Here is a 13,167-nt window from a genome sequence, read left to right on the forward strand (position 1 = left end):
CGAGCTCCACTGGACCAGGCAAATCACACTGATAAGCATGGACATGTTGTTTATTTTATTTACTTGGGTAGTTTATGTTTTTGCAGCACATTAAATCATAAGCTCCATGTTAATTTAAGAGAAAAAATGCAATATATATGTATATATGAAATGAATATATACGTATGTGCTTCTGGATTGTCATTTAATAGAAATAATTTACATGCAAACTTAAAAAATTTGAAAATCTTAAAAATGCAAACATCTATCTGTAAATCTGAATTGCCAAAATGTGAGAAGTTTTATTTTTTTCAGTGAGGTAAAGCTCAGAAACAAAACTACCTGTATAAGAAACAAGGAAAATAAAACCCACAGATTGCTGATTGTGCTTTTGTGTCCAACTTTAGTTGTAATTGTATTTTTGTAGCGCTGAAACTGCAGTTTTTGAGTGTTATCTATTGTGTTTTATAGATTCTTGCCTTCACACCAGATTTGGATCACTCTACTACATCGAAAATCAGCAAGAAAATTGAAGTATCTTTGCAGGTTCTTGGGAAAATCTAATTGGGCACATTGGACTACCAATTATGTGTAATAAAAACTGATACATCAAAACTTTTTAAGCATGCCTAAACCTGGTTTGAGGTTTTGGAGGTTTATTGCAGTGGTAGCTTATTGAGGTACTGACAAATTTTGAGACCACAGTCGCCTGCAAATCGTTAAAACTTGCAAATACTTAAAACCTCCTGGAAAAAAAATCCTGTAAGTGCCTATTTTAACAGTTCACACCCCAAATATGTCTTAATATGCATTAATGTTCACAGTGGAATTGATATATTGGCTAAAGTCTACAGTTTTCCTTATTATTATTATGCTTTTCCTGCACTGGCTGCTTTTCGAACCAATATTGTGTCAAGTAGCGTTGCGGGTTAGTATTTCAGCTTCCAAAGCTGCATTTTCTTTAAAATATTTTAGATAAATTCTACAAAGAAATGTGTGCATAGGAGTTATTTTACATAAAAAGTTTGGAGTTCCAGAGAAAAATCCATGAATAGGTGAATTTGTAAATACGGCCACCAGGTGGCGTGAGTAAAGATATATGCTGATATGTGTAACGAAGAAAAGATGGTGGTTGTCTTTTTCTACACTTAACTTATAAGAAGTGAGTGTTAGTTGATTATTTTTCTTTTTTCAAATTTCTCGTTTGAAGACGGTTACCAAGTAAGATTTCTGTAATTTAGTGTGCTTATTATCATTGCTTTCTTTAAACACACAATGGTGAACTTTAGTTGTACTTTTTTTCCAAATTTCCAAAAATTTTTGACTTTTCTAATTTGAAATTAGGGAGCAGATCTTGGTAAATATTGTTTAAAGGTAAGAATCATTTTAAAAAATTAGATAGTTAAAATCTTAAACTATTTTTTGCTCTGGGATTTGGGGGCCATTAAGACTTAAATCATCTTGTGATCCTGGTTATTTATCTGTTAACATTTATTGATAATTTTGTGAACAAATATGTTGATCAGTTCTTGTCCAAGAACTTATCAAGATTAAACGTATTGATTTCTATTTTTCAAGCCATCCCTCTACAGCACTTCTCCACGCCATGTCCAAGCACAAACACGTCAACAATGTAAATGCGATGCTACATTATTGCCTCCTCTCCTTCCTCCTCAGTTTTTCTTCGTAACAAACGAAATCCTTAGACAGCGTAATTACTGAACTGCTACCTGTGATGCGGTGCTGTGACCTCCCTAAACTTTCCCCGAAACAGACCGAAAGCTGTGGGAAATATTCAGGAATGCACCATCTGATATCACGTAGAAGAACTGAGTTCATATTTAAGAGTTGCATGCTCACCAAGGGCCGCTCGATCTCTGTAACCATGGTTACCAGGTGGTCCAACTTCCCACGGGTCCCTTCGGGATGGCAAGAGAGAAAGAAAGAGAAAGAAACTGAGAGAGAAAGAGCTACAAAGACAAAGGGACCAAGCAAAAAGTGGATTTTCTTTATTAGCAAATTGTCCATCCATCCATCCATCCATCCATCCCTCCATCCATCCGTCCGTCCGTCCATCCATCTGCGTTCTCTATTTTATAGAGTCTGTAAGAGCAATAAAAGTTTCCTGTGAGCGAATTTAAAACATTCTTAAATGAACATTTCAATTGAATGATCTGAGCTGTAAAATAATGTTTTCTTTGGGAAAAAAACACTTAACAGACATGGAATACAAACTGTGTTTTATCGGTAAAACACACCTTTTCTGCTTCATTTGATTTGTTGGCGGTGGATATTTTTTGCCCAGAGCAGTGCTAATGACATAAACGCCTCACAAACTGGTATCAGAAATAGCTTGTGGCATGGGCGATTGACATTTAGCAGTCATGAGCAATATTAGGTATAAATTATCCAGTCATAAAAATGTAAAGGGAGGTTCAGTGGACTGAGGTCAAAGGTGCGCGTACTCAAAGTTGTTTCCAATTCGCCTTTCACTTTCGTTTAAGATCATCCTACAATCACTGATGATGTTACTGCAGTTTAAGTACATTTTCCATGCGACTACAATGCTAGTGAAGTTTCTGCTCAAACCTCTGAGGCATAAAGTAGAAAAATCTTTTTAAGCTTTAAGATTTTTTATTATGAGTTGCAATCAAACTTTTTTTATTTTTGTACTGTAAACCCAATGAGTTTCTGCTAAGATAAGGCTTTCACCAAACTCTAAAAAACAAACCAATGTGTGCACTTTCTTCCAATTTTTGGATGACAAGTTCATTTCAATGAAGTGATATAGAGACTTAGAAGAACTTACCGCTTTTTTTTGATTCTCTGATTTGAACATATCAATACAGACAAATCTGACTCTGGGATTCTAAGGTTCTCCCAAAATAAATTTAAAATAGCATTAATTCAATACTGTGTTATGAAAGATGTAATTAATATCTGTAGGCTCGGTTAAAATTTCTCTTTTCATAATTTTTATCTCTTTTTTTTGGCTCAGTAACTCACTTTCAATGCTAACTCTGGCTGGTTCAAATAAATAAACACAATACAAAAAAAATAAAGGGCAAGCATGAGGAGAAACAGGAGGTAACAGGCTGCAGAAGGAAAGAAAATCAATCATAGATGACATGCTAAACGTGCATTCGTTCAGCATGAGGCTGTGGCTAATAAGCGGTGGAGTTAAATGGTAGATCCTCAGGGAAGATGCTGCTCATTAAAGTAATAAATATTCACTTTCCTCTTACTCATCAGAAGAGAATAGTGATTGTTTTGCTCCACACACCCGCAGAGATAAAAGCGGTGAACTTTACATGATGTGTTTCATATTGCACAATACGCCTCCTGTCAGCCGCGCTTCCTGCGCCTGCCTGACTTATACACCATTCTTCTGCACACCTGAGTGAGTTTGTTCAGGCAGACCTCCTTAGACATCATCAGTTTATTAGCGGCCCTCACTGCTGGAAGCTGTTATTCAGCCTCTTGACCTTTTCAGAAAGCATGCTGCCCTTGCTTTGTCTAGCTGCAACCTCCAACAACACTTTCCCCGGCTGGGTTTGTTGTACGGCCTTCAAGGAGCGACGCGACTCTGTTCTTTTCATCCACCTCTGATCAATCCGAGTCCCTTGCAGGCTTTAAGCCTAAGACTTCATCTCATTTTTTTTTTCTTTTAGAGGTTTTATGATTCTACTGGAGGCGGCGATTAACCTCCAAGAATGCGACCTTGGGAAAACAGAGCAAAACAAAGCAGCACAAGGTGCTATTTATTTGAAAAGTGATCCTGCGATGCAGTGCTTCAGTTCTTGTGCTGCTAAATGAGAAATAGAGTTACTAAATCTCTGTATGTGGTCTCAAGTCTTTAAGATTATTTCAGTGCACATTTTAAAAGCTATCAATGGGACTGGAAGTCATACATTCCTAGAAATAATCTTTCGACTAGGAAAAATGTTACAAGGATTTATAATTCTCTATGAATTTGTTGATATTGAAAAAACGTATACCCTGCAAAAACACAAAATCCTACCCAGTATTTTTGGTCTAGTTTCTAGTGCAGATATCTTAGTACACTTGAAGTAAAACAAACTAACTTAAAAGTAATATTTCAGCAAGATGTAAGAGACTTTCAAGTAAATAATTCCTTAATATTGATGACACATGGGAAAAATGTTGTGTTATATGTCAGGGGTGTGAAACTCATTTTCATTTTTGGCCAAATCAAAATGATGAAATCTCCTAAAGTGCCAGTTGAGCCTGAATGTATTGATAAAACCTGTTGCCAACTGTTAAAATATAAATGAATTCTTAAAATTTAATAATATATTGAAAATTATTTCAGTCCCTCCAAGATTTTGTGATTTTTTTTTTACAATTAAAACTAAAGTGTTTGTGGTACTAGTTTGGAAATATTTGCGCTTATTTGTGACTGTAAATGTGACTTTTTATGACTAGCCGTATAGATCATGAACTATAATCTGACATCAGTTAAGGCTGAGGCAGCTGTTTAGTACAGGTAAGAAATAATTTGATAATTTTTTAGAAAAATCTGCAATAAATTCCCAATTCTTAGCTCAAAAAGAGCAGGGATTTGTCGATTTTGTGTGAATTTCCACAGTACTTCTCAAGAATGTGGAGGGACTGGTTGATATAACTGGTCAGTAAACAGATAAAAACTGCATTAATGTGATTGATAACATAATATTTAAACACACTTAGTGTTTAGTCTAGAACAGGGGAGCCCAAACTTTTGGAGACTAAGATCTATTTTTTCTGTCACCAGCCAGCTGAGATCTACCACATCAACATGAAGATATAAAAATTGTAAATTAAACTCTATCGACTTATTTTATATGCAAATATGCATCAGTTATAGCAGAAATATTAAAGTGATAGAAAACCCAATGCAGTTTCTTCCTCAGTGAGATTCTGACACTGGGACACCAAAACAGAACTTCTTAGTCAGATTCTGGTTTCAATTTAGACATTTATCACAAATCCTTGGTACATAGAGACATCCAGAATATTTACATTTATTACAATTACTGATGTTCTGTCTCATTATTCTGCTCATTTTCAGAACAATAGCCTCATCCGAAGTAGATTTGTCGTTTTATTATCCAGAGCTTACACCAACATTTTGGTAGCTTTTGGGTTTCTTTATTTTCCAAAACATTTTAAAAGTATTTGAGATGACAGCATTGTTTTTTTCTATGCATTTACATTTCTACTTCACATGAGAAGCACACATAAAATACTTACTGTACCGATCACCTTGTCAGTTAAATCAAAAATGATCACAGCAGGTAATCCACCAGGAAATTTAAGACAGACAAGTTTATAGAGAATAGAGTCAGATTTCTTTCTTCTGACCTTTATGTCTCTTTCCACAGTCTTGTCAATATAGTGGAATTGCAGTGAGGAAAAATGCTTTTCAAATATACATAACTATGTTTTGTCTCAACACATACTGTCTGGTAATATTAAACCTCAAGATGTCATTTTTATAACATCCAGCTCGTCAAAGTGAAGCCTAAGAAATTTGTTGTGGTTCATTAAACGCATTAAATAAGCAGTATGTTTCATATTTGTAGTTGTTTTGGAGCTGTTTAAGGTCATGTATTAATCATTTTTTCCAAGAAGCCTTTTTTGCATTAGTCATAGGCTCTTGCACAGCATGAAATTGATAATAGCAAGTTTCCCACTTGAGAGTCTAGAGTCTCTTTTATGATTTTGTTTTTTACAGAGGCTCATCATAGATTAAAAAAGTGTTAGAGCCACTGAGCATTAGATGGGTTGACAGGATGGAAGCAACTAATGAGAAGTCATTACTCAAAATTGATTATGAAGTCCAAAAATATTTCTTTTCAACAAATCACTTGCTACTTTGATGTTACATTGAGGTTTGTCTTATTCTCTGACATATTTGTAAGAAACCGAAGTTAGTAAAACTCAAAGGATGCTTTATTTTTCATCTTTTTTTGAGATACAAATCAAACCCTGGTGAAACATTACTAGTTCTGTTGTAATCATTTTGGGGTGGAGGATTAGCAGTAGCACAATTTAATTCTGAAACACATACTGGCTATTCCCTAACTTGCTTCTACATATCTAGTTTTCCTTAACATCATTTTCACAGTACATATTGGCTAAACAACTTTGGTTATTCAACACTTTCTGTCACAGCTCCACTTTTAAACATTTTAATTCTTGCTCTTACTTTGAAAAGCTAAGAAGCGTAGTTATTTTTCTTTACGCTTTTTCTGAATTACTGAATTTTTTGGACCATTTTTGAAAAATAGGTAAGAGAAATTGGTCTCTGTGTCATTATTTACACATTACAGACAAAAAAATTATATACGGACCAACATAAGAAATAAAATATGTATTAAAAAAAGTTTTATAAGCTTTCTTTATAGTAAATATTACATCAATAACCTTTTTTGTGGGGATTTAAGTTTTTCTGTGTGTTTATTTTAGGTCTTTGTGTCCATTGAGTCTCCGTGTTGTCCTGTTTAACCCTTGATTGTTCCCAGGTGTCTCGTTCCCTGATTATCCTCTGTGTTTTTATACCCACCTGTGTTTCTTGTTCTTGTCGTAGCTGTCCTGTCTTACTTGCCGACGCTTTAGTTTCCAGTTTGCTACCAGTTATTGAGCCTTAGCCTTCTGCTCTCGCTGTGATGCCTGGATTGTTGGACTTTGTATTTTTTGATATCGACATTAAAATGATCATTTCATTCCCTAAACCTGCGTCTGCTGCGTCTGTCTCACCACCTTCATTAAATTTCATGACATTTTTCCTCTGAATTAATAGATTTTACATAAATATCAGTGACGTGTGGTGAGGTTCGTAGCTGGTGAGGCACTGATTTAATCATAATCATATTTACAAATATAGACCCCCTGCATGTTATTGTTTACATAAGGAAATTTCACGCTTGCGGACAACGCTGGAGGGCAATAAGACTATTCTTTAACATGCCATGCATAACCGCGCTGCCGCCGTAGAATAATTCTGTTTATTCAATCAAACTTGGACATGTAGATATTATTAATTTCGCGTTGTGCTCCACAGCAAAGGGAAAAACCGTAAAAGTACAACTCAAAACCACTTCTTTCTCGCTCTCTGTATCAGCGCAGCTACGCAGAGACTAGTTGCCGTAGCAACTGACAACAACGCCACCAAAAAAAAAAAAACACTCAAATATTTTTCACACAAAGAGCATTCAGTCTGTTGCAGTAGTATGGTTTTAGGCTTAGTGTTCATTTTGTGATTATTAATAAGTGATTGCTGTGGTAAGAGGAGAAAACTATAAATAAATCGCTCTGCCTCACCTGCCTCCCCTGACCGCACGTCACTCATAAATATATATTTTAAAGGCATAAAGCAGTAACATTTATGTGAGGCCTTTACAAGAATGGCTACAAATGGAAATACCAGTATATTTATTAGTTTGTCTTTGTCGCTCTGTGGCTCATTTGGTTGAGATATGTTCATAATTCTTCTGTTTATCTCTGATATTGCCACCAACTATTTATTACAGCTCTTTTAATAAGTGCAAACATTTAACATCTGGAAGAAGTCTACTTATTTAGTTCAGGATTTAGTCACATAACCCATTTTTACTATAAATTTAATTAAATATTTTGAGTCTGATATGTACAAAGCATCGTTTTGTGTGTGTGCGGGCGTAGGCGTGTGTGTGTTGTGTGTGTGTGGGCGTGTGGGGGTGTGTGTGAGAGAGAGTGTTGCCTCCCTGGAGAACTGAGGCTGAAGTAATGAAATGCTCATTACTGATTCAGCTGGAAACTCTGGGGATACATTTACACACCTACACACACCCACATACCAGCCCAGACTGTTCAAGGTCACCTCCCAACATTGGTGTGTGTGTGTGTGTGTGTGTGTGTGTTGAGAGGCTGAAGCATTTGTCCTAACTAGAGCCTAAAATGACAGTCGTGTACAGTGTACCTCAGTTAATGTCAGACACCTTTATTAATGATTTTTTGTCGCATATACACACTCGCACAGACATACATATTCACTACTGTCAACATGAGAAAAATAGATTTTGTTTATAAAGAACAGCCTTTCCAAAATGTTGATCTTGGCTTTGTTTTCTCGTTTTTAATCAAAGTATAACATCATTATTTGAAATGCTAATTACTAAGAAATTTGCCGAGCTGAATCCTTGTCCACATGTTTTATAAGTCAAACTTTTGTTTCCTGTTTTCATCTTCCTAAACACAAGAAATCACCTAATACACCAGGCAGTACAGAATGAGAATAGGAGTTTTTATATTTTTGCATATATACACACAACATTTAAGATATGTATACTATTTTTTCTTTTCTTTGTATTTATTTTTTTGCTAGATGTAATAGATGTAATATACTTATGTTAAATGTTTGGGTCTGATATTAAAATCTGTATCGGTCCAGATAATTAAAATAATAAGTCTAGATCGTGTATTGTGACAATGAGCCTGATCCAATAGGGCAGATCTATTCAGTCTAATTCTATGCTTTGTGCTGATCGACATTATGCTCTCTTATTTATTTTACATTACCTTTAGAGTTCCTAATTGCACTAAACCGTTCCTAATTCTAAACCATTTGAAAGGAGGTTTGTTGCAGTTTATTTCTTACTTGTTTGACCAATCAACCTTTTGTTTTTGTCAGTTTTGGTTTCTTTATTATTTATTTTACATTGTACTCCTAATTGCACTGACTGAACAAATTAAAACTGCATTGATTTTACATGTTTCACCAAGCTTGTGAAGTTATTTGTTTTTACGTTATCAAATAAATGTTCAATTAGGTACATTTATATTTATGTCTGTGTTTCAAAAGAAGAAACATTTTAGGTAAATTCATCTGTTTTTCTGCATTGGATCGATATCGGCCGATACTAAACCTCAGATATCTGTATCGGTATCAGAAGTGAAAAAGTGGATCGGTATCCCATCTTATTGGAAAATAAAACAGCCTCTTTTTTCCAGGTACATCCAGAACAAGTCATTATACCATTAAGTTGAAAGTAGTTAGGCTTTGTTCAGTATTCACATATGTTTAAAGCGCTACTGTAAGACTACAGAATAATAACTTTGGTAATTAATATGTGTGGTGGTGTGTGCATTGGCAGGGCGTGAGCAAGAGAAGCAGCAATCTAGTAAACATTTGGCAGCCAGTTTATGTCCTCTGGGTCACCACAGCTATGATTTATGATCCTCCTTCTCCTGAGTAAAACTGTCGCTGCCACCCATGAATGAACACTTTGCTCCAAATCCTGCTCAATTTTCACATTATTATTTTCTATAAGTATTTGAGCTTCAGTCCACTCTTGAAACAGACATATATAGTTATATATCTGCTTGGAGATTGGAGAGTGATGGATCACTGTCTGTTTGCTTTTTCTAGCTGCTCCTTCAAAATCCTCACAGAAAGCGGCTATCATTTGTGTCAGTCCTTGTAAAGTGTCAGCTCAGCTCCTGTGGGGATGCAAACCGTGCATGAGTGGAGCGGTTGTGCTGCTCACATTCTGCATGACATGAACAATGCTGAAACCTTTGTGTTATCTGTTATAGCCCTGACCTGGATATAAGCTGCCCAGCACTTCAGTTCACTGACAGGGTCCTTCAAATGTCACTCTTGAGTTCTTATTATTGCTCTCCCTTCAACAGATGCTCACACCTTCACATGTGATTCATTGCAGTAAAGGTTATAGTACGCCATGAATGGATTCAGTGACATTCTTCATCACCTGCCTCCACTTTCTGTGTCTATGTGTGCATATTTTTAGTCTATATGCTGTAGGTCATCTATTCTGCTTTGTTGCTTAGAAACAAACCTCCCAATTTTAATATTAGAGAAAGGTTTGTGACATCCGAAATTCTTTTTATCTGATATTCAAATTTAAAAAACAACTTTCTTCTGTTTTGCATGAAATGTTTCTTTGCTTATTTTTTGTTTTGTTTTGTTTTCATTAAAGAAAATTTGTCATGGGGAAGTGCAGCTGCTATGCGCTTCTTATCAACCCATTTGTATCAAAGATTGTACCAGATATCTGCAGGAAACAATCCAGGCTTTCTTCAGACATATTTAGCTGGAGAAAAGGGCACACATCTCCATATTGCACCCATTATCATCTTTCTGGTACCTGCAAGACCAAAGCATATTTAAAACTGATGAGAACAACGAAGAAAAAGTGAAAGCAGCTACTCATAGGCAGTGTTGTAGTCAAGACCACCTAACCCGAAACCAAGACAAGACCAAGACCAGAGTGTATCGAGATCGAGACAAGACCAAGACTTTTAGGATCCAAGACCAAGACTTTTAGGATCCAAGACCAAGACTTTTAGGGACCAAGACCAGCGCCCCGCGCTACATGACACAATAAAATGTGAAATATGATCAAAATTACCAATCAAATTGATCTGAAAGATTCACATTCCCATAAAAACACCTACAGTAGATATTAAATACTTAGAGTTGAAATACATCTAACCAATATTAAAAGCAGAACAAATTCTTTGTTCTGCTTATCTAAAAAGGCATTTGCCCAGATCATTCATGTCAGAAACCACCACTGTCTGCACCATTAAACATAGCAATGACCAATGGTGTGTGGTGAGGTTCATAGCTGGTGAGGCACTGATTTACCCATAATCATATTTACAAATATAGACCCCCTGCATGTTATTGTTTACATTAGGAAATTTTGCGCAATAGCAATATAAATTATTTTGTCATATGTTATTTTTCCATGGCTGCACGTTACTGCAAATGAAGCAAAGCCCTGACAGCAAACAACGCTCAACTATGAACACTGACCAAAGAGCAACAAGCAAGAAGTAACCAAGCACAAGGCGCTCACCATGACTGACACCCTCTCTCCCACTGCATGAAGCCAGGCAGCACAATGCTGTAATTGTACATGTTGCCAGATCTCAAAGTTTCTCAATTTTTTTTGTGTGCAAATTTTCGACCTTCGGAGCTCTGAAATTTTCGCCAACAAATTTTCTTTGAGAATTATCTCTGCAATTTTCTAATTGGAAGTTACCTAGTTTCAAAAGTTGCACATTTTTGACTTTTGAATGTTCAGGAAATTTCTTCTGAGGTTATTTTAAAGATTTCTGAGGTTTTTTTCTGGCAGATTTTTTGACTTTTTAATTTTTAGAAACTTTCTTAGATTAATCTCAAAATTTTAGAGTTTTGGCAGAAATATGCTCTTCCAGCTGTTTTCTTTACAATGGCCCTAACATGCCATCATAATTTTGGTATCATTTAATATTATAAGACATAATATTTCCCAGAGTGACTGTAAATATGTAAGCCCCCTCCCTCAAGCCTTTGCGACTAAAACTGGCTCTTTGTCCATTGTGCAGTGATACAATGTGTATTGTTACAGACAGAATCAGGTTTCTCCCCGAGCAGGTGTGTGCTCGCCTGTGTATGTCACCAAGATATTAGGAAGAAAGAGGCAGCCTGCTGTGTGAGTGTATTTTGGACAGCGCAGGTGAACACAGGAATGCCGCTGCGTGAATGTGTGTGGGTGTGTCTTGAGCTCTCTTTTCCAGCAGCACCGTTGTTTTCTCTCCCGCTGTAATCAAGCCATTTATCTGAGTTTCTCCCAGAAGGGACATGGACCACTGCCAACACACACATTCATTTTAAAAAAGTAGCTGTTTCACTTTAGCTGCATACCAGGTAAATGAAGCAACATTCTGAACATCTGTGTGTGTGTGTGTGTGTGTGTTTATGTATCTAATGTGAGAGGCTGCGCGCCATCAGCCTGTGGGTGTTTTGGGTGAAATCCATAAATCCTTCATGTTTTAGCAGCAACAAAACAACTTTCAGTTGTGTAAGATTTTTTGTGCAATCAGAAAACTAGAAACAGAAATAGAAAACATTTTCACAAATCAGGATTTGTTTTTTACAGCAGCAGATGTTCTTTACTTGATTTGTTTTAGCTCCATAAAATGATAGTGCTATAGACTCTGCAGAGGTAAAGACACATGGCGGTAATTATCTTGTTTTGTCGAGATTTACTGAAAAAAATATTTGTTGGATTCAGTGTTACCTGTTTAATTGCATCTAGCTGTGCTGAAGCATAAAGTGATTTAGTGGTGAAGCTGTGTAAAATTTACATGCATTATTTTTATACTTTTGTTTCTGTCAAAGCTAATCTAAGATGAAAGTTGAAAGTTACATTTCATGTTGGGTTTTTCCAACTTCCTCCATTCCTGATTTTTTTCTTAATTATTTTTTTTTTTGGCTATTACTGACCAGTGTTTAATTTCATGTATGATGTCCTGGTTAGGAAACGTTGCTGTTTTATTGCCGTTAACTATCTCAGTTAGAACTGTGTTCTGTTACCATAGCAACCTTATAAAGAAAGTTACCAAAATAAAAGCATAGAACTTTAACAGCAGTTACAATAAACAAAAGTAACTACAGTCATCAGTTGGCCTTTACATAAGCAGACAGTAGTTGGTCCTTTGTTCTTTTTTTGCTACTAGATTATTTTCTGACTGAATTTTATTTTGTCTCATTTCCTCACATTCAACTTGTTTCAAAATGCGAGAACACGACTTTCTGTTTTGTAAGTGTTCCCAGTGCTGGGTCAGGGAGTATCCAAAGTATACAAAAGAAAAAAAACGTGATTTTTGGGGGGTTTTACTACAGTCTATATACTGACTTTTTACATATTTTTACATTCAGGTGACGATTCTTCAAGCGGTCGTAGTCCAGAAACAAAAGACACGCCTTCTGTCGCTCCTCGTCGCCCAGTTCCTCCAGTTCAAAATTCACCTCCCCAGGTAAAAAAATACAGTTTTTTCAGACTTCTTACAGATCAAGTTACTGAAAGGACAACATTTCTGAAATCCATCCTCACACTTTGGATCATGTTCACTTTTTACTTTGGTTCAAGTAATGCAACACTTGGAAATGTTTTAGAAAGAGGTTCTTCTTGACTTTTGCCATCGTTTTTTGGATCTCCTAAGAGATATCTTTGGTTTAACATTACTGAAGTCCTTAAATATCGGTTTTTCCAACAGTTTACTTATTGTTTTAATCACTCAACTGCAACAGAGAAGAGTTTTATTTCTCTCACATATGTGGCTCAAACGGATCCTTGTATAATCTGATAATGACATAGAATAAAAGATGAAAGTCAGATTATCTTGTAAGTG

The 13,167-nt window shown here is 35.9% G+C and overlaps 1 protein-coding gene across 1 annotated transcript in view; it reads left to right on the forward strand.

Moving 5' to 3' along the window:
* Positions 1-13,167, forward strand: part of LOC116726499 (glypican-5-like) — a 59,212-nt gene that overhangs the window by 42,352 nt on the left and 3,693 nt on the right. The window contains exon 10 of the mRNA XM_032573260.1: positions 12,695-12,792. Coding sequence (XP_032429151.1) covers positions 12,695-12,792 — 98 coding nt within the window. The remainder of the gene's footprint in view (positions 1-12,694; positions 12,793-13,167) is intronic.

The sequence above is a fragment of the Xiphophorus hellerii genome, chromosome 9 (assembly GCF_003331165.1).
Source record: "Xiphophorus hellerii strain 12219 chromosome 9, Xiphophorus_hellerii-4.1, whole genome shotgun sequence".
Taxonomy (NCBI): domain Eukaryota; kingdom Metazoa; phylum Chordata; class Actinopteri; order Cyprinodontiformes; family Poeciliidae; genus Xiphophorus; species Xiphophorus hellerii.